General features: G+C 46.8%; 2 protein-coding genes across 2 annotated transcripts in view; both read left to right on the forward strand.

Moving 5' to 3' along the window:
* Positions 1-2,706: 2,706 nt before the first annotated feature.
* Positions 2,707-13,697, forward strand: telo2 (TEL2, telomere maintenance 2, homolog). Its single transcript, XM_079756435.1, has 21 exons — positions 2,707-2,724; positions 2,981-3,375; positions 3,585-3,862; positions 3,985-4,053; positions 4,174-4,321; positions 5,313-5,415; positions 6,492-6,560; positions 6,818-6,959; positions 7,074-7,210; positions 7,459-7,544; positions 7,642-7,740; positions 8,149-8,237; positions 8,556-8,647; positions 9,504-9,620; positions 10,071-10,142; positions 11,004-11,174; positions 11,663-11,754; positions 11,841-11,940; positions 12,274-12,338; positions 12,422-12,537; positions 13,480-13,697. Exons 2-21 carry the CDS (start codon positions 2,996-2,998, stop codon positions 13,578-13,580), a joined length of 2,526 nt encoding a protein of 841 aa, XP_079612561.1. The 5' UTR covers positions 2,707-2,724; positions 2,981-2,995; the 3' UTR covers positions 13,581-13,697.
* Positions 13,698-14,948: 1,251 nt separating this feature from the next.
* ift140 (intraflagellar transport 140 homolog (Chlamydomonas)) overlaps positions 14,949-21,650 on the forward strand; it is a 39,953-nt gene continuing 33,251 nt past the window's right edge. The window contains exons 1-7 of the mRNA XM_079757332.1: positions 14,949-15,088; positions 15,754-15,912; positions 16,344-16,565; positions 17,391-17,512; positions 18,433-18,578; positions 18,936-19,111; positions 21,258-21,349. Of these exons, the coding sequence (XP_079613458.1) occupies positions 15,766-15,912; positions 16,344-16,565; positions 17,391-17,512; positions 18,433-18,578; positions 18,936-19,111; positions 21,258-21,349 (905 nt within the window). The 5' untranslated portion in view covers positions 14,949-15,088; positions 15,754-15,765. The remainder of the gene's footprint in view (positions 15,089-15,753; positions 15,913-16,343; positions 16,566-17,390; positions 17,513-18,432; positions 18,579-18,935; positions 19,112-21,257; positions 21,350-21,650) is intronic.

Consider the following 21,650-nt stretch of genomic DNA (forward strand, 5'->3'; position numbering starts at 1 on the left):
ATGCTACTCTCTTCCACCGTCCGCGTGATTGCGTTTTTTTTTTCCTTTCTGGTGATAAGGGGCGTAGAAGTGGCGACGTGGATGCTGATGCAGCTGAGATGGAGCGTGTGCTCGCAGAGGCTCCTCCTTCCCTCTCTCTCCTCCTCCCCTCTCTCCCCTCCTCCCCTCTCTCTCCTCCACTCGCCTGTCTTCCCCCCCTCCCATCTCCCCTCGCCAGCCCTTCTGCTGAGCGGAGTGACGCAAGATGCCCACCCGTGGGACAACGTGCTCATTACTGGAGCAACCGCGGCTGTGCGTCTGCGCAGAGCTCAACCCTGGGGGGGGGGGGGGGGGGGGGGGGGGGCGGGGGAGAGAGACAGAGAGAGAGCCTCTACATTGACTGGCAAAGACAATCTTAACTTAGAAGCAGGTCTGAAAGAGAAATGGAAGCAGAGAGAGACAGGAGGGTGAGAAAGGAGAGCATAAGAGACAAAATGGGGGTGGGGGAGTGCTGATGCTGTTCATGCGGTAGTGCACTGCCTTTGGGGATGCAGGCTCTGAGGCTGAGACGGAGGGTGGGGGAGGCTGTGAGGTGAGGGATGGGGGATGGCATGTTGATAGGGGTGGGGGATGGGAGCCCTAGCACCGGACTGAAGCCAGCTCTGGTGGGGCCTGTCTGTCATACCGGGTACTGCATGGTAGTCTCGCCATCCTGATCAGCCTATCATAGCGGGCTCTTTCCTGAAGGGGGCGCTCCGGGTTCTGCATGGTGGTCTCTCACTCCTGTAGCGGGCTCTTTCCTGAAGAGAGCTCTGATTAAGCGCTCCTCCTTCATCTTTTGGCACCTAACATAAATATAATTATTGGTTTATATTTTTTAATTGTTAGAGCTGGTTGTTCTTAACGCATTATATTTGTTCTAGATAATTGGTTAATTAATGGTATTTTAGGTGTACATTCAGTATTAGTATTTTCAGTAAACTTCCTGGATTTGTTAATGAGTACAATCAAAAGTTAAAATTAATTATTAATGTATCAACATGATCTGTTCTGCTTGGGGAGAGCCCAGCCAAATCACATGATGCCTGTAAATGTCCAGAGTCATCAGACACAACATTCCCTCAGGCTGGACTATGGATCCCCTATTTAAAAGAAGACTATTTTAAACAACACACTGCAGAACGTGCAGCACAGCAGTCTGCAGGTAATGGAGCTAGCCATGGTGCTGATCTGTCAGCCTTTATTCAAGCCACTCACAGTGATCTAATAGACACGTCAGAAACAGGCCGATGTTAGGCATCTTAAGGACGCCCACACACAGGTAGGCTGCAGACATCTATAATGGAGACCCGTAGCTTTCATCTGGAAGGGCGCATGGAGGTGTTCTGGGTGCCTGAGTCCTGCAGGTGAGGAGGTGTTCTGGTGCCTCCCCTCTGGAGTCCTGGGGTTGTGGAGGTGTTCTGCTGATGACCATCTGGAGTCCTGGGGTTGTAGAGGTGTTCTGGTGATGACCATCTGGAGTCCTGGGGTTGTGGAAGTGTTCTGGTGATGACCATCTGGAGTCCTGGGGTTGTGGAGGTGTTCTGGTGATGACCATCTGGAGTCCTGGGGTTGTGGAGGTGTTCTGGTGATGACCATCTGGAGTCCTGGGGTTGTGGAGGTGTTCTGGTGATGACCATCTGGAGTCCTGGGGTTGTAGAGGTGTTCTGGTGATGGCCATCTGGAGTCCTGGGGTTGTGGAGGTGTTCTGGTGATGGCCCGCCATGGCTTCTGCCCGGTCACCTCTTTCAGCAAGAACATTCCAAATGTGAGCAATCAAGTCCCACTTCAGAAAAAAGTCTGGTTTTGAGTGATAATCGAAGTCAACTCTATAAGTGACTGCAGAGACACATGGCCAGTTGTTTGTAGAATATACAAGCAAGCACTGTGACTGTGTCCCTTCAGTGTCAAAACCTAGGCTCCAGTAGAATAGTCCAAAGCGTTGCTCCCTATGTATTTTCCTAACCACTTTTCCGAGAGGTCTCTCCTTCTGCTACTTAGAGGATGTCCCAGTGTACCCGTTGCTAAAGGAGACAAGACAGGAAGCATTGAAGCACCTCTCATTGGCATTAAGAGCCTTCTACCAGCTCCTATCATAGCTAAGTCACTCAGTCAGGAACTGTTCTATATTAAGCCAGGTTGTGCACTTTGGCCTTGTTAAATAGACAATGCAACCTTCCCTGCCACTCACCCAGAGACATGCTTTAACAAGTGGATCCGACTAGATCAATACCAATAATGAAACAAAAAGACAAAGAGTTGCAATCCAAGATCGGTTTACTTTTTAACAATACAGACAATTATTGCAAGAATTAATGCAAGATCATAAAATAGAGATTACCGTCGTCCGCCTGCAATAGGGGTTGATTACTATTAGGGGACACCCTGAGCCAACCACAACCTTGTTGGTGATCAAAAGGTAACGCAAAGTAAGTTATACACATTATTAGGAACAACAACAACAACAAAGGAGTCGACAGCAACGTTTATACAGAATCAACTTTCGTAGTCAGACAAGGAAGTGATTGACGCGAATAATAATACACATCAGAATATAATATAGTTTAAACGTGTATAACATAACGTACCAAACGGGAGATTTCACAAGAACCGTGGCGGACCATGTTACCCGGAACCTTTGGCCGTTTACTGTCGGTCGATGTCGGACATATTTTGAAGGTACACCGAATACAACGCGCAGCAGAGGTAAGCGATGTTATCGCTAAAACATGTAGTTTTTCATGGATATTAATAATCTATCCTTAATTCTGCTATTAACTGCACACAACACATGTTGGTTTCAATATGAGGACTACAAAATACCTCTTCACTATAACTTAGTAGGGATGTCATGTTCGTCAACCAGAAACCTGGTTAAGGTTGACTTACCTGACATCCTCTCTATAGTAAATATTCAGTAATGGTAATGGTTTCGTGGTATATTGTCTTATTTGGGCACTAGAATCTAGATGTCGACATGCAGTCAATGACAAGAGAAGAGGAGATCCCTGCGTCTCTGGGTCGTTGCGTCCGCACCCTCACCTCCTCCTCCTCGGACACCAGAGAGCTGATTGCCACCCTCCAGACCCTCAAATCCTCCTCGGACACCAGAGAGCTAATCTCCACCCTCCAGACCCTCAACGACCTCACGGCCGATGTGCCGTGCGGCGCCGCCAGCGCGGAATTTAAGAGCTCCTACTACACCCGCACTCTCCAAGTCCTGATCAGCAGGATAAACGCCGACTGGGTGCAGCAGCTGACGGTCGCCCAGCGCAGGGACCTGTGGGATGGCTTGTTCTTCCATGGTCCCCCCGAACAGGCTCTGCTGGTCCTGACGGACGGTTTGGGGACGCTGAGGTGGGTCTTGTTGATCGGCGGTGGTTTTAATATTAGTTCTGTGTTTGTGCTTTATAATAATAATAATACTTTATTATTTATTTAAATAGATTGTATTTTTACATAGTGCTTTCCAAGCTATTGAAATATAATTGAAGGAGCAAATAAAAACAAGACTAAATTATGAAGAAAATGCCAATAAAACAGATTAATCAAAATATACCCATCAGCCCTAGCGCCGGGAGGGACCACCTGGTCGACATCTTGGAGGAGTTCCTTAGGAGCGGGGGTCTGGACCGGTTACTCTGGTCCTACTGTCAGGGCCAGGGTCCGCGCGACTCCCCCCAGCTTAGAGAGGCCCTGCTGGGGCGTCTGGCGGGGCTGCCCGACCTCACGGCCAACCGGCTCCACCCCCACAACCGGGAGCTGTTCCTCCCCGAGAGATACTGCACCCTGCTGGCCACCGCCCTGCTCCACGGCCTGGAGAACACCTGCCAAGCGCTGAGAAGTGTGTGTGTGTGTGTGTGTGTGTGTGTGTGTGTGTGTGTGTGTGTATGTGTGTATGTGTGTGTGTGTGTGTGTGTGTGTGTGTGTGTGTGTGTGTGTAATACTTGTATCTTGTTCCACCAGATGGCTGCGACTGCTCCCTGGTGTTCGTGGCCCAGGTGCTGGGTAAAGTGTGTATCCATGGAAACAGTGGTGAGTAGTCAACTACAGAGAGTGGATTGTGGTCGGAGGCCTTTCTGTTTGAGTGGGGATCTCTGAGACGGAGGTGGTGTTGAGGTGAGCTTCCTGTGTGTGGGTCCTCTCTGCCCCCAGCGCTGGTGTTAGGGCTGCTGGCGCCACGCCTTTCCCTCTGCACGCGCTCAGACGTTGTGTGGCAGCGTGTGAGCTGGAAGCTGATGGAGAATGTTCCGGAACGCTGGCTCGAGCCCGTGGTCACTGGGATGGTGCTGGCCATTGGCAGGTAGGGAGTCAAACTTGCAACCTGTGGCTATAGAATAAACAATGTAACACACAATACAAGACTATAAACAAAACATTCCACAATTCAATGCAATACAATGCAAAAGATAATGCACAATAATACACAAAAGTACAATAAATAATACACCAACCATCTCATAGACAGGCCTATACTGGTCACTGATGTACAGAATATCTTTGCACAGGTATGTCGCCGCGGTTGCTAGATGTACTGGGCAGAAGAAGACATTGTGACTTTTTGTTAACTCTGCAAATCCTTCTACACTGCTCCTCTTTCCCTTTCTATTTGATTCCACAAATACTTCCTTCGGAATATTCATAAGAGTTAGGTCAGACTTTTCCCTTTGCTCTAGACTGTTATATGACGTATGTATACATGTTTTACGTCTGCTAAGCTAGAAAATTCTAAGTCCGAGCCAGGGGAACAATTTGCTCCAACCGAGAACGCCCCTCAATAATTGTGTGAAACAGCTAGTATGCACTCAAACAATACCTCCATAGTAGTAGTGTGACAACAGACTGTGGGCGCTGCTGAAGTTCAGAAGTCGCGCCAGCCGGCTACCAGCAATGTTTTCAACTTCTCGGGGGTGCGCATTTGCAGACACATGCGCAAAGTCTTCGACCAATCGCAACAGAGTGGGCATGCTGACCAATCACAGCAGACTGGGCTACTCAGGAGGGGGGCCCGTTTCAGCGACATGACACAAAACAGAAAGTTTTTTCAAAGATGTTTAAATTGTTTTTGCAGAAATGAACAGTGTGAGAGTAATAAGAAACCTGGTTAAGGTTCTAACATACAGACATGTAACCCTATTCTATCAGTACCCCCAAATGCAATTATTAACCCTTAAAAAAAGCATGATATGGGATCTTTATCTCCTCGTACTCCATCCTACCAACGCTCAGCTTAACACTTGATTTCCTCTTGAGAGTGATCCTAACCGTGGGCCCTGTGCTCCTCTGTCTCCCAGACCTGCAGCTCTGTCCAGGGTGCTAGGGAACCTGGTGCTGAAGAACAAGAAGGCCCAGTTCCTCCTGACTCACAAGATGCTGTTGCTGCAGTATCACCACCAGGTGAGACGCCATTACAGAACCCTGTCTCTCTCCCTCTGTGTGTCTGTATCTCTCTGTGTCTGTCTGTCTCTCTCTCTGTCTCTATCTCTCTCTGTCTCTGTCTGTCTGTTTCTCTCTCTGTGTCTCTCTCTCTCTCTCTCTCTGTGTCTCTCTCTCTCTCTGTCTGTCTGTCTGTCTGTCTGTCTCTATCTCTCTCTGTCTCTCTCTGTCTGTATCTCTCTCTGTGTCTGTTCTCTCTCTCTCTCTTTCACTCTCACTCTCACTCTCTCTCTCTCTCTCTCTCTCCCTCTCTCTCTCTCTCTCTCTCTCTCTCTGTTTGTCTGTCTCTTTCTCTGTGTAAGTCTCTCAAACCTGGTGCCAAGCGAGGAGGTCATGCATGAAACATAAGGTTTTCTTTGACTGGACTGATTGGTGGTGTTGGACTGATGGTTGGTTTTGGACTGATGGGTGGTGTTGGACTAGATTAATGGCTGGTGTTTGACTAGACTGATGGGTGGTGTTGGACTGATGGGTGGTGTTGGACTAGACTGATGGGTGGTGTTGGACTGATGGGTGGTGTTGGACTAGACTGATGGTGGTGTTGGACTAGACTGATGGGTGGTGTTGGACTAGACTGATGGGTGGTGTTGGACTAGACTGATGGGTGGTGTTGGACTAGACTGATGGGTGGTGTTGGACTAGACTGATGGGTGTTGTTCGACTAGACTGATGGGTGGTGTTGGACTAGACTGATGGGTGGTGTTGGACTAGACTGATGGGTGGTGTTGGACTAGACTGATGGGTGTTGTTTGACTAGACTGATGGGTGGTGTTGGACTAGACTGATGGGTGGTGTTGGACTAGACTGATGGGTGGTGTTGGACTAGACTGATGGGTGGTGTTGGACTGATGGGTGGTGTTGGACTAGACTGATGGGTGTTGTTTGACTAGACTGATGGGTGGTGTTGGACTAGACTGATGGGTGGTGTTGGACTAGACTGATGGGTGGTGTTGGACTAGACTGATGGGTGGTGTTGGACCTATGGGTGGTGTTGGACTGATGGGTGGTGCTGGACTGATGGTGGTGGTTCCCTACAGACGGCCGTATTGAGGACCATCCTGGGATACCTGGCAGCCGACAGGGAGAGAAGACCTCTGCTCATACAAGTGAGAAACTTTGAAATTTTGAATTTTGACTTCACAAAGACACGCCCTCCTCCCAGAGGTGAGCCCCACAGGTCAGGTGTGTGTTTCTGAGTCCACTGTGGATCTCAAGCGTCCCCAGACCTGTCAATCCGTGGAAGAGTTGAGGTGTTGTTGTTTGTTTTGTACAGGATGTATTTACATTCAGGCAGTAACGTTTGTTTGCATATAGTATAAGTAGTATGATATATGGTATATTTTGTAACGCATATATTTTGTAGGTATTAAGAAGTGTGTGTCAGACGTGGTCCAGCCCCAGCTCAGTGAGAAACACTCCAGTAGAACAGCAGCTCTACATCAGCAGAGTCCTGCTGCTGTCTGCCTCCCTGCTGAGAGGAGAGGAGATAACACTGCTACGCTCTGGTACACACACACACACACACTCACCCCCTCACTCACTGACTCACTCACTCACTCACACACTCAATCACTCAAAGCTTCTGATTGAACTGCTCCCTTTCCCTCTCTCTCTGTCAGAGCTGCTGCAGTGCATGCTGGGAGGCATGCAGTCTCACCTGGACAGTGGTGTGGTGCGGCTGCGGAGGTTGGGCATGGTGGTGGGCGAGTGTCTCAGCTCCTGTATGGACCTTAATGGCACCAAGCTAGCCTTTGAGGTGACCGCTAACTGCTAGCTAGGTGCTTATCAAGCTCGGGTTATGATGATGTGTATGCGGGCAAAATCAGTGTGATGATGACCATGGTGATTTTGGTGTTACTATAAGGTGGAGGATGATGAAGGCTACTTGTTAGTTTTTAGATGATGAAGAAGGTTTTGTGTTAATGAGCAGGGTTCGAGGGCGATGTCCTGTGTTGGTGTAAGATGATGATGATGATGATGATGGTGGTGGTGGTGTTGTGTTAGTTTGAGCGAGATGAGGAGACGGAGGAGCTCAGGTCGCTGATGACACCCCAGGAGGACAAGGAGTCGGACCCCGACCCTGAGGACGGGTCAGTAAACATTCCTTTACATATCTAGCATGGCAGTAATTAAATCTGACCGGATTCTCGTTTTGATATTAGGATTTGACTTTGCCCCAAAATGTAGAATAAACCCCTGTCCAGATGTGACTCCAGTCTCCAGGGAGTCCCCAATGCTCCCTGAGCTGGAGAAGACACCAGCAGAGCCAGACTCTGACCTGGACAGGTAACTTCAGCTGCTCACCTCATGCTCGCCTGTACAGGTAACTATTGGCCTCGCCAAGCCAGCCTCCATCGTGCGAGCTCACTTCCAGTTTTGCCATGAGATGGTGACACAGCAGTGTGGCGCAGGCAGCTAGGCTCGGAGAAACACTCAATCGGCCAATCAGCAAGCCCCACAAGATATACTGTGACATACCTGTAGTTGACGATACCGGGCAGACTGTTTTCGTAATGTATAAGCTACAGGCTACTGTCAAAAATCTATAGAAACTGATTGATCTGATCTAGAGTGGATGATTCTAAGGAAACATGAACATAAAAATGTCTTGTACAGGTAGCTCTACATACTTAACCTGACAGTAACCAGGAAGTGTTCTCCTGATGGACAATGAGATTTCTTGTCTGTGTCCAGTGACGATGACCTCACTCCCTACGACATGTCCTGCGACCAGGAGTTGAGCAAAGCAACACCCCCTCGCTACCTGAGAGACTGCATGGACGGTATCGGGATTTTAACACATCTCATATTATATTTTCAGTACTTACAATATGTAGCCAATCCATATTTTACCTCCAGGTGTGATGTTGCTTGGTCAGTGAATGGCCAGCCAATCCATTGGACTTGTAGTTGGTACTGTACCAACTTACCAGTTGGTACAGTCCAGTGTGTTGATACGGTCTACTTTGGATAGATCAGCCTACCGACTAATGGGTAATAGTGGCTAGGACCCCTAGGCCTGCGGTACCAGCCAGGTAGTAGTGGCTCCTGCTGTCTGTTCATAGTGGTGAAGCAATGCTGTATTGCTCCCCCCCCCCCAGCCCTGCAGACCTCCTCCGATGTGGGGCACGTGGAGCTTAGTCTGAGGGCCGCCGAAGGTCTGGTGAGGAAGAACATCTCCACCACCAAAGAGGTCAGAACCCAGTAAAACCAGTAGAAGTCCCTGGGTCTATGACGGAGCGAAATATCAGCCGCACACCTTCAGTTCCTCAAATAACACACACACACACACACACACACACACACACACACACACACACACACACACACACACACACACACACACACACACACACACACACACACACACAGGGAATCAGAAATGATGGAATAAATGTTAATCAACATGCATGTAGCCTACTACTTTCTAATGTTCTGGCGAAATTACCCAGGTTAAGTTTAAATATTAAGCATATATATAAAGCAAATACGTGCCTTTTTTTTCATAAATATCCTTAATACATAATGGGGTGCAGTAAGAATTAAATGGTATCGTCCAAGTAGTGCTAATAAGCAGTGAATCACCATTGTGCGAATTCCCTACTAGACCAAACGAGACTCGTAATGATAGGTAAAAACAATTGCGATGTAGAACAAAATAAAAAGAAAACAAAGTGCTTGCATGATATTGAAGCCTACAGCGATCGTTAGTTAACTTCTGTGGTGGTGCCTTATCATTTGTTGTGCCATGGCAAAGCGATTGCTACCTGCTGTAGTACTCTCATTGGCTGAATCGATGAGAACGTTTTAGACTCAATCAATATAAGCTCGCAGGGAGACAAAGCGCTGTTCGTTTGTATATTTTATTTACGTGACCATATTTTTGTTATATGTTAAAAAAAAAAGAATCAGTTCTCGTTGTTCACCTTCGGGATTAGTTGGTTCTGACCGAATCGTTCGCGACCGACCCATCACTAACACACACACACACCCTCTTACTTTATTTATCTTCAACACCCCTGTGTGTGTGTGTGTGTGTGTGTGTCCAGGTCAGCGTCCAGATGGCCCGGGTCCTGCTCCACCTGGAGGACCGGTTCAGCACGCCCGGGTTCCTCTCCCTCAGACACACCACCATGGTGGCCCTCGCTGTGACCGACCCCGCTCCTGTAAGGGCTCACCTACACTCTCTAACGCTAACCAGCCACCAGCTAACCCATGACACCATCTAACACTATGGAACAAGCAGCCCGGGGCTCCCCTGGAACTGCTGCTGCGCCCTATCAGCGACCCTCAGCTCACGGTTAACATGGGCTCCACAGGGGGCACCACAGAACGCATGTACATTGTACATCGAAAACCATCCCTGCATGTATGCTAAAATGCTGTGCTTAGGAGTGAAAGTGGTGAGTGGAAAGCGGCGTTCACCATCCAGGAGTGAAGCTCTGTGAAACACAACTACCGCCCAGCGGCTGGATCCCGTTGTGCTAACCCCTACCAGCCACTCGACTACCCCTCATGCATATACTGGGGCTGTGTGTGTTCTCTAGATACTCTGCAGTATTTTGGTCAATCGATTTGATTAAACTAACCGGTCGTGTTGGTTATCTCCTGGACAGGTGGCGAAGTATCTGACCTCAGAGTTCTACTCTCTCAACTACAGCCTCCGCCAGCGCCTGGACATGTTGGAGGTACGACCAAATCCCTGCTAACCCTGCTAGAGCCCTCAGAGGCTGGTGGGCAAACGGTTCATCCAGACCCTGAACTGGAGTTGGGTAGTCAACATGAGGCCACGTTCACCTGAAGAAATAGACGGCAGCCAAGCTGAGGGCAGCCTGATAATCATTAGAAATGCAATCTTGAATATCTGGTTGGTCCCGCGTGGCTAGTATAGTCTACTGATGACTAAACAAAAGGATCTGGGTTCAAACCCCAACCCCAACCCATCCTAGAGCTAGTTGCCTTAGCCCTTACATGCTCCTTAATGACGTCTGAAATCGCAAGGGGTGGGAATTGTCAAAAATGTGATGATTTGATAGTATTGCAATATTTGGGCTCAATACTATTACTCAATATTATTGCAATTCTTGACATATAGCGACACAGCAGGTATTGCGATTCGATTCTGCAATATATTGTGCTTCATGTCCCCCATATCATTTAAAGGCATTACAAAAAATGAGGAAAATAAGACTGCTCAACTCACTTCAAATGTCACATTTAATTCTGTGAACATCATCTTCTACACATTAACTGAAGTGCAAAAACTTAGGAGGGTAGTGCAAACACTTGTTCCTTGAAAAATTCAGGACACAGGACCTTAGTAATTATTCTGTGAATAGTAGTCATTTCACATGAATGCTGAGCTCCAAGCACATAAATGAAAATCCATTATTCTATTTATTTTTATTAAATACGGCAATACAATTTTTTCCCCCACCACTAGAAATCACTTGAAGTTGCTTTGGCTGTTCGGAATAAGCTTAGTTCCGCTAGATGGCTAAATAGTAAATGAAGAATTTAAATAATATAATCTTTATGTACATTATCAGGTGCTGGCCATGTCCGCCCAGGAGCTCTCTCAACCAATCAGAGCAGGAGAGGCTCTGAACGAGAGGGCGGCGCTGGTGGCGGAAGTCACGTCATATCCTGGAGACGACCCAGTCCACTGGAGACAGGTGGTGGAGAAACGGATCCAGGGCAAGACCCGACGCATCATCAAGGTTATTCACTCCTCTATCGGCTACTAGACCTGACCAGACCAGACTAGACCTACACAGATGTGTTCCTATGGCGACCACTTCTGTATTACAAACAAGCTGAGGGGGGGGCTGACAAGAATCAATGCACAGTAGTATCGACTACTACGAATACCATTATTATCCTACCAGTATTTATGAGTATAGTACTAGAATTGATTTCAAAATGGCTACAGTTACATGTGTATGTATATTTATATGTATATATGTGTATATATATGTATTATATAAAGATATTTATTAAAAAGGGGTGTGTGGTGTGTTGCTTGGTGTCCAATGGGGTCTGTTCTGGAGGCATCAGGTGTGTGTCTGGCTCAGTGTTGCCAGATTGTGCCAGATTCCCCGCTCAATCCGGCCGAATCTGGCCGAATCTGGCAACACTGGTCTTGCTGTCATAGGTTGTGTGGGTTGGTGAGTTGTGCTCCCCCTGACTCTCTCTCTCTCTCTAACAGGGGGTCACACGCCCTCCGGCTAAGGGGACAGCCAACCGCTATGCCCCTGTGGCCGGACACTTCTTCTTCCCCCTGCTGCAGAACCACGACAGGTAGGAGCTCTCCAGGGTGTCACAAAACTCCCTGGAGACACACCTGCACAGTGCAGTCCCCTGAATGTCACCTACATCTCCCATAGGCCACAGGTGACCTTCGACCTTTTGGGCAGCGACCACCTGGTTCTTGGACGGCTCATCCACACCCTGGGACTCCTGGTGCACCTGGCGGTCAACGCTCCGGTGAGCAGCCAAATTACAAATTATAAAGAAGTTATTAGCATGGCTTCCCACTGGGGGGCGCTGAATTCACACACAGAACACAGAGGACTGAAACGAACATTTTCTAACATAAACAGTTTAGATATTTAATCTATAAAATGTTCTTGTTTTTTGTGCTCTTTGATCATGTCTTATCGGTTGTTCATATATAAATTCAACATATATTACACAAACATTATATATCCTGCCATGTAAAATATAATATATATATATATATTCATCTATTTACAGCAAGAAAACAGTGCTTGTATTCAGTTGTGCTCATCTCTATTCTGTTCTGATTGGCTCCTGTAGGTGGCCCCTCAGATGGGCCGAGCACTCCTGGACTTCGTTTGGGCACTGCGTTACCACGCCGACCAGTAAGTAGGTGTAGATGTGATGGGGGTGTCCAGCCTTTTCCACCCCTCTCTAACTGACCTTTGACCTGATCTCTCTGTGATAGGATGGTGAGGCGTGGTGTCCTCTTCGCTGTCTGCTCCATCTTTCTGAGCATGCCCAGTGAGAGCCTCCTGACGGAGCTCAGCAAGACGCTGTTTGAGACCCGCGCCTGGCTAGCAGGTAAACATTAGCTTATACCGCCATGTTTGTATCAGAGCCTGGCTGGTAGGTAAATGCTATGTTAGATGTTTATTGTTTTTTATTCTTCTCTGTTCTGCTCTATTGTCCAACCCTTTCTGCTCTACTGCCCAACCTGTTTCCTCCACCTGTTTTTAACAGACTCTGTTTCATTTTGCGTCAAACTCATGCATAGTCAACACTGCTGCCAAGATAACAGGGCACCAAACGCACAGGTCATCAAACACCCACTCACGCTAGCCAGTAAAAGCAATGCTGTTCATTATGCAGGTATAGGCTAAGTTAGCTTTTGAAAGGCTATGTGTGCCGTTTGTGGTGCTCTAGTACTCAAGGCATGTAGGCTAGTAGGTAGCTGCAAAGTCACCTCAGACAGCAGCTGCTAGACATCAGAAAGTTACCTCCCCACTTTGCACGCACATGGACCCACACTCACACACGCGCGCCCAGCTGCGAAGACTTCTGGGAAATGAAGAGTGTTCCAGGATGTCCTGTGCAGACCAGCAGTGACAGGATTAGCTCATCTTCCGTTAGATTCATCCTATTTATTTTTTACTTTGAACGCTCCAGGGATCACATCCTCAGTTTTTAATTGAAGGAAAAAAGAGGATTCAGTCAGGAAATTACCAGAATAACTATTTTAATATTAACTCATAGCACATACTTCTCTCCAGAGTTAGTGAATTCAGATACATGTTATTAAGGAGCAGGTAGGGGTTAGACATCTGGCAGGATGCTAACTTATAACTTTAAGAACAATAGTTATTATTAGTTGATATTATCGTATACTTAATACTTTTCAAAGCATCCTAATCAACTATTATTTTGAGTTCGACCCAAAAACGATTTTATGTAAATGCATGTCCTGTTGAGTCTCTGCTAGCCTGACAGGGGGAACTATGTCTAAATAGTCGTGTCTCTCTCTAGACGTGGCTGAAGCCGATACCGATGCAGACTGCAGGAGTCTGGCCGTTCAGAGCCTTGTTCTCCTGGAGAAGAGTCTGAAGAGACAGCTAGAGGCTCCATGAAGCTCACGTCTTGGTCTGGAGGATCTCCGACCCCCACCGGCCCTCCAGGAGGGATTGGTTCACTGAAATGATTTTAAGTACGGATGGTTGTAAGGTGGAGAGAATTGTGATACTATATTAGGAAGAGCTCTATGCCCCATGGATATATCTTTATTTTTTGATAAAATAAAAAACATTCCATAATACTGAGCTTTTTGCTTTGATACACAATCCGTGGCTGTTGAGAATGGACACCTGGTGGATGTGTGATGTTGCCGTGCCCACGGGCAGTTGTCGTGCCACCGTGCTGTTGCCATGACAGTGTTATATGTTTTGACCCTCCCTGACTCTATGGCTATAAGATTCTTTGGTCATGACCAAATTGCCATAGCAAAGGCACTCTCAAGAATGTATGATTGCTCGACCACTGAACACACGAGACAAGACCCACCCTGCCTTGGGTTAAAGCGTCGGATAACACAAACCCTCGCATCCTATGAGGACCACCACTTGGTCAGGCTGAAATTATTGAGACTGAATCACAGGATACTCTTATTGTGCTAGAGCAAAGGATGTTCTCTTTGACCACTTCCTGTGAAGAAACATCTCCCTCCCTGCACTGCATCGTGTTTATGAAGGATGTCCTGGGAAGCACTCACCCAGACACAAGAAGTACAGTACAACACAAACTATTCCAGCCTTAACACTTAGGATATGTAAGGAGAAGGATTAGGACCACATGTGATTAATTTTTGAGTTCTGAGTTCAAAGCCAGAATTCAGGTTTTTTGATTCAGAACTCTTAATCTCATTATTTAAACTCACATATGACCCTACTCCTCTTCAGTAGATATGGGCTTGTTTTTCTGATCCGTTGGCGGTAATGGTTACGGTAATGCTGATTAAACCGCTGATGGTCTGTGCTCTCCACCTGTTGATTGGTCCATGGAGATAACCAAAGACGGATGAGTTTGCCTGAGTATAGCTTGAACGGCAAGTTAACCCATTGTCGAGTTCATATCAAAGTTCCATCCAGTTCATTCTTTCATCACACACGTGTCAACATTCATTAACTATAACACCGTTTTAGTTTCTCTACTTAAATTACTTAATTTATTTGTTTTTGTTATTTATTCTATTGATGCTGCTAATTTTTTTACGTCTTTATTTGCTTTATCTTGTATTGTGGCTGCTATGTGAGTGTTGAGGAACCAAGCCTAAGAATTTTACTCTTGTGTACTTAAGGTTTAGTAAAAGTTACTCTGATTCTGATTCTGAAACGTGGATAAACGATCAGGGCTTTATCAATGACTGTAGCCCCCGCCCATTCAGCGTCAGAAGTGGTTGTCAGGGTAACGGGAGACCGACCCCGCCCCCTGCAGCGTCAGAAGTAGTTGTCAGGGTAACGGCAGAGCGACGCTTCTTCGCGCACCTACGGTGCTAAACACCCATCATAAAGTGATGCCTTGCTCCGGGTTTTAGTGGATTAAAGCTATCTGACCTCGACAGAAAGGCGAGGACTGTCCGCAGGTAGCAGTGTGATAATCTCTCTGTCGTATGAAGTGGTTTATGTTATTATAATTATTATGTGCGCTCCAATAAGGGTTAGCCTCGGATGCTAACCTTAGCTAGCTGTCATGCTAACCACATCAGTGGATTAGTGTCACGTTGTTATTGTTATTGATAACATAAATTGTTATTATGTTAGTGTATTCTCGAGACACACGTTAGAGGTCGAGCCACAGTGTATCGTGCACTGTATCTTTTAAAACGCGAAACCTATTCAAACAGTGCATACCGTGAATGCTAACTTGTGTGTCTGCTAGTTAAAGAATAATCCTTAATGTAATTCAACTCTGTACCTCAGCTTCATAGCGTGATGTGTAAGGATTGTATCAGTAAGACGATTAGAATTCATTCCATTCATGAGCTTTAAAGGTGTGCCAATGTGTATGTGTGTGCTGGGATGACTTTAACCTAATACAGTTCGAAGGTTACGTAGACTCAACGTTAGTACTGTATACTATTTAGTACTATACTACTAAAAAGTAGTATATAGTACTAATACTAATGGAATTATATAATGGGAGGGAACCAGCTGCTAGTTATAATGTAGTACTAATGTGGTGCTAACTTGTTTGCAGTCTTACCAACCGCCAGATTGAGGTGAGGTTAAACACTCCTCCGTTTTGCAGAGTGGCCCACCCATGGCGGTGTACTTCGACCACCGCATCGAGGCCCCTCCCAGCAGCGAGGTGCCCTCCCAGTTGGCATGGCACCCCAGGCACCCCATCCTGGCCGTCGCCTCCAGCAGTTCCACGTCCGGAGGCAACGTGGACCTCTACCTCCAGCAGGTGAACGAGCAGTCAGAGAGGACCTGTGTAACATACTGCTGCCATTTGTATCAATGATTTGTAACATACTGGGATGATGTATAATATACTCTGATTATGTGTAACATACTCAGATTATGTGTAACATTCTACTACATGGTGTTACAGACTTTGAGGATGTGTAACATACTCCAGTCGTTTTTGTAATGGTCATCTCAAATGCTTGGTAGTTGGTTGGATTGTATAGTGGCAAGTATTTTGAATATTCACTGGCCCCCACAGGTGCTAACAAAGGTGCTAACAAAAAAGAATCCAAAACGTAGTACAATAGACTTATTGAAAATGTCTCTTTCTATACTAGCTGAACGCATACATTCGTACCTGGTATGTTGTCAGTACCTGTGTAGGTTGTATATGTATATCTAGGAAGTTGACTGGTGGTTGTTCTGCAGGGGGAGTTTGTGGAGAGCTGCCACCTGGAGCGTCCAGACCAGGCCACGGTGTTGCGCTGGCACCCCATGAAGCCGCTGCTGGTGCTGGGCTGGGAGAGCGGCGAGGTCCTGCTCCTCTCTCACCCCTCTGGGGAGCAGAACCCCCTGCCCCCCACGCACGCCGCCCACATCACCCTGCTGGAGTGGAGCTGCTCCGGGAGCCGCCTCGTCACCGGGGACCAGGTGAGAGCGACCGTGGAACCCACACACGGTCAGCAAAGAACCTTTCGCTGAGATTGGAAGCAAGAAATAGACAAAGAACGATGTAATTTATGAGGGAAAATGGTGGGTTGATGCTTGCGCTCGCTTCGAGATCTGAGGAAACCGGGCAAGGTGCGTTCGATGGCTCTGTCTACAAACATTTAGCAAAATAAACTAAAAGTCCAAACTAGAAGAACCTTCCATTGATTGTGATACTAGCGTTCACCACTCACTAGAAGCGCCTTCCATTGATTGTGATACTAGCGTTCACCACTCACTAGAAGCACCTTCCATTGATTGTGATGCTAGCGTTCACCACTCACTAGAAGCACCTTCCATTGATTGTGATGCTAGCGTTCACCACTCACTAGAAGCACCTTCCATTGATTGTGATGCTAGCGTTCACCACTCACTAAAAGCACCTTCCATTGATTGTTATGCTAGTGTTCACCAGCTCAGGTGCTTGAACACTCACTGGACGCTAATCACTCCGCTTAAGCCCACCAGTAAGACGACCACTACATCCTCAATGACCAAACCCCATTCCTTCCTATATTGCTGCCCCAATTGCTGCCCCAATACCTAGTTTTACCAAAAATGTGTTTACGAAAAGTGTCACAACATGGAAGAAGAATCCCCTCCAACGGAGATGTCCCAGTGTTTTAAGCTCTTGTTTCATTCCTGTCCCAAAGCTGGAACGTAGCTCCTGTGTGTAACCAGTGTAATGTGGTGTGTTTAGATGGGCGTGTGGCAGTGTGGAAGCTGGACTGTAGCTTCTGTTTAACCAGTGTAATGTGTTGTGTTTAGATGGGCGTATTGGCAGTGTGGAAGCTGGACGCCAGAGGACGAGTACAGGGAACCCCCCTGGTGAAGCACGACTACGGCAAAGCTCTGAGCTGCTGCATCTTCAGAGCCCCGCCTCCCGCAGAGTATGTACAACACACCCATGGACTCGCACATGTGCACGAACGCATACCCTATATTTCTGGTGTTTAATGCGTAACCAAAGATCTTAGTCTAAATATATTGGTTTGAAGGACAACACATAGCTAGGACAGCCATAAGGCCACCTATGAATGTATTGGTAATGTATTGGTGGTATGTGTGGTGTTGAGATATGTTGAGCTGGTATTGAGGTGCCTTGTGTGTGTTTTGAGGTAGAGTGTGTGTTGAGGTAGAGTGTATATTGAGGTGTGTTTGTGAGTGTGTTGAGGTAGTGTGTATATTGAGGTGTGTGTAGTGATGTAGAGTGTTTATTGAGGTGTGTGTCGAGGTAGAGTGTACATTGAGGTATATTTTGAGGTAGAGTGTACATTGAGGTATATGTTGAGGTAGAGTGTACATTGAGGTATATTTTGAGGTAGAACTGTACATTGAGGTATATGTTGAGGTAGAGTGTAGATTAAGGTGTGTGTGTAGTGAGGTAGAGTGTGTATTGAGGTGTGTTGAGGTAGAGTGTGTATTGAGGTATGTGTTGAGGTAGAGTGTATATTGAGGTGTGTGTTGAGGTAGAGTGTGTATTGAGATGTGTGTTGAGGTAGAGTGTATATTGAGGTGTGTGTTGAGGTAGAGTGTACATTAAGGTGTGGGTTGAGGACCATTGTGTGTGTTGAGGTGTGTGTTGAGGTAGAGTGTATATTGAGGTGTGTGTTGAGGTACAGTGTACATTGAGGTGTGTGTGTGTTGAGGTAGAGTGTACATTGAGGTGTGTGTTGATGTAGAGTGTACATTGAGGTGTGTTGATGTAGAGTGTACATTGAGGTGTGTGTGTGTTGAAGTAGAGGGTGTGTGTGTGTTGAGGTAGAGTGTACATTGAGGTGTGTGTGTGTGTGTGTGTGTGTGGTTCCAGGGACATGGCGGTGCTGGCCAGAGCAGCGGTGGGTGGAGACGAGAGAGCGCTGGACCAGTTCACCTGGGGGAGGGAGGGGAAGGAGGGGAGGGGCCAAAAGAGCAGCCTGCAGGAGGGCCTGGTGTTCTACGTCAGCACTGTGGACGGTGGGCTTAGCACCACCATGCACCACCGACTATGACCCAACACATAACACACAGCATGACACCACCATGCACCACCCAACACAAGACACAGCATGAAAACCACCATGCACCACCCACTATGACCCAACACACAATTCAACACACAGCATGACACCACCATACACCACACAATGCAACACACAGCATGTCACCAACATGCACCACACGCTATGCATAACCAGCACACAATACAACAATACATTTCACTATAATACACACAATACAAACACACAGCACAAGGCGAACTAAACTTTAGTGTACTATACCATACTATGCAGTCCATTAAAGGTAGTGTGTGTTTGTGTGCTGTGTGTGTAGGCAAGGTGCACAGTGTGGATGAGCGCGGCAAGACGGCAGGGCTGCTGGCGTTGGACAGCCCCGTCCAGAAGCTCTTCTACCTGGAGAAGAGAGAGGCGCTGGCTGTGGTCACGGAGAGCCTCACGCTGTCGCAGTACACTCTGGGGCCAGAGGGGGGCGCCCAGGAGCTCATGAAGGTCAGACCACTAGGACTGGTTCATTGAGTCGCTGAGCAGATGCTGGTATCCAAAGGGACTAGATACAGGTCATGGAGGAGCAGGCACTAAGGGGAGGGGCGTCTTCTTTAGTGAGCGTACTGTTGAACCTGCGAACGTTTCAGCTCGGAGTCAAACACACTACTCTTTAGACATGTTTGTAAAAGTTCTTACCTTACAGCCAAAAGCAGACTCTACTAGGGGTGTAACGATACACGTATTTGTACCGAACCGTCACGGTGCAGGCACTTCGGTGTGGTTACAGAGGTGGACCGCGGTGCGTAAATGTGTTATACATAGCGTTAATATGGCGAATGTAAAAGGCTTGTTTTGCGATGCGGAATTTAAAACTTGAAGTCGGAGTTCCCCCCGGACCGTTAAGCCAAAGTACACTACTCCGACTCCGTAATCCGACTCCGTAACTACGGAGACCCCTCAGCAGCTCTCCGTCGGAATGTCGGATTCGCAATGCAATTCGCCGCCCGATCTTATACGTTGACTACAAACCATATAAGCAGTGCTGTAAATTAACTTCCAAGCTTTTCAAATCTTATTTGGTGTTTTATTGGTCCTTAAGGTGCAAAGTAAACAATGTACAAAGTAATGGTGCAAAGTCAAACCGGAGAAGTGATTCCGGAAATGATTTTGTTAGAGGACCAATCACAGCCCTTGCCGTCTCCGTTGCGTCGACCAATAGGTCCATGGCGTCGACGGATAGGGAAAAAATATTGGATGTGCACGTAAGCTACGGAGAGGGTTTCCGACAGGCTCTCCAGCTATAGAGAGGGCTCTCCGTGTCACTTTAACTATAGCACTTTAACATTTCACACGCATTTGAAAAGGCACCATCCAGGTGTTACTATCACCGTTGCTGTGAAAAAAAAACGAGCTGTGCAAACCCAGCTCACAACACTATGTTAACAACCCCTGTCTGGGAATTCAGAAATGCAAATGCCATAACCAAGTTTATTGGTGTTTTCATTGCTGCTGATCTACGGCCATTCTCTGTTGTTGACAAACAAGCAGTTTTTAAAAAATGTTCCCTTAACTATGAACCGTACCGTCCTGTACCGTACCGTGACTTCAAAACTGAGGTACGTACCGAACAGTGACTTTTGTGTACCGTTACACCCCTAAACTCTACCTGTTCTAAAGTTCTAACTTTAAAGCCAAAAATCAACATCTCTACATGATGTTAGTAAAAGTTCTTACTTTATAGCCAAAAACTGAAATCTCTACCTGTTAGTAAAAGTTCTTACTTTACAGCCAAAAGCAGCCGTATGGTGTTATTCTGAAAAGGTTTCTCTGATAGATACAGAATAAAAATACCAAAATCTCACAGCACACAATGTAGTTTTCCTGGGAGAGGCAGCTTTGTGAGGACAAGATTCTCCATTATTTTGAAGTGGGGAATGTGAATAGTGATGCGCTGTAATTTTGAAAAGATGAGGACATGCTGTGATAATGTTGTGAAATGGTAGACTGGGTATCCCCGCATTTTCTGCCGGCGATTGAATTCGCCCTGCTGAAGGGTCTGGTTAAGAGCAATACATTTCTTTCTGCTTCCTATACGTTTTTGCGGGAACCAATCACCAAGCTGGCTTCTCCCTACCCCTGGCGCGCTATTGGCTGGTTTAACACAATGATGACAGGGAAGCGGCGGCAAGCAGCCAGCGTACAGAGTCAGTTAAACTAGGCCCGATGATCACGCCTCTTGAGCTTAAGGAAATGACAGCAGCTTCCCCAGACCAACGTGCAATCTACGATTGAGGTGGTCTGGCAAGGCTAGTGAAAAGGGGCTATAATATGCTGTTTGAGGGCTTATCACAAGGATTTCTTGCATTAGAAACGCTGTGGCATTTAAAAAACAACAATGTCTTCCCATAATGACAACATTTTTAATTCATTCCAAAATAATAATTTCTACCCCAACAATATCTAACATTCCAATGTTCCCATGCTTCCAAAATGGATGCGGTCATTGTGATGTGATTTAGCATCGATATACAAGCCCCATTATGAAATTGTGCTGTGATACCCTCATATTGTTAAGAGTTGCTGTGATGTTCTGTTATTCTGAAGAGGGGCACTGGTGCGCTGTTATTCTGAAGAGGCACTGTGTCTGCAGGTGAAACTGAGCGGTCAGAGCGGGAGGAAGGCTGATGTGGTCTGGACAGACAGCGGTCTGCTGTTCACCGCCACCGGAGAACAGGTCATCAGGTGGGTACACACACACACGCACTGAGGAGGAATCTGCTTCATGTCCTAGGAGACACATAGGCCCAGTTCAATATGCCTTCACTCATTTCCGTCTACTGGTTTGTCCTATGATATTCTCACAAATCAGACTTTACATAAACAACAAAAGAAAACTCAAATCTGTGTTAACGGGAAACTTCACTTTCTTTCACACATTTGTTTAGACCAATCAAGCTGCTTGAGAAGGGGATCAATCATGTCATTGGCTAACGGCAAACACAATCTTGGCCAGCCCTGGTAAACCTAAGCTAAAACACAGTTT

This window comes from Pollachius pollachius (assembly GCF_949987615.1).
Source record: "Pollachius pollachius genome assembly, chromosome: 19".
Taxonomy (NCBI): Eukaryota; Metazoa; Chordata; class Actinopteri; order Gadiformes; family Gadidae; genus Pollachius; species Pollachius pollachius.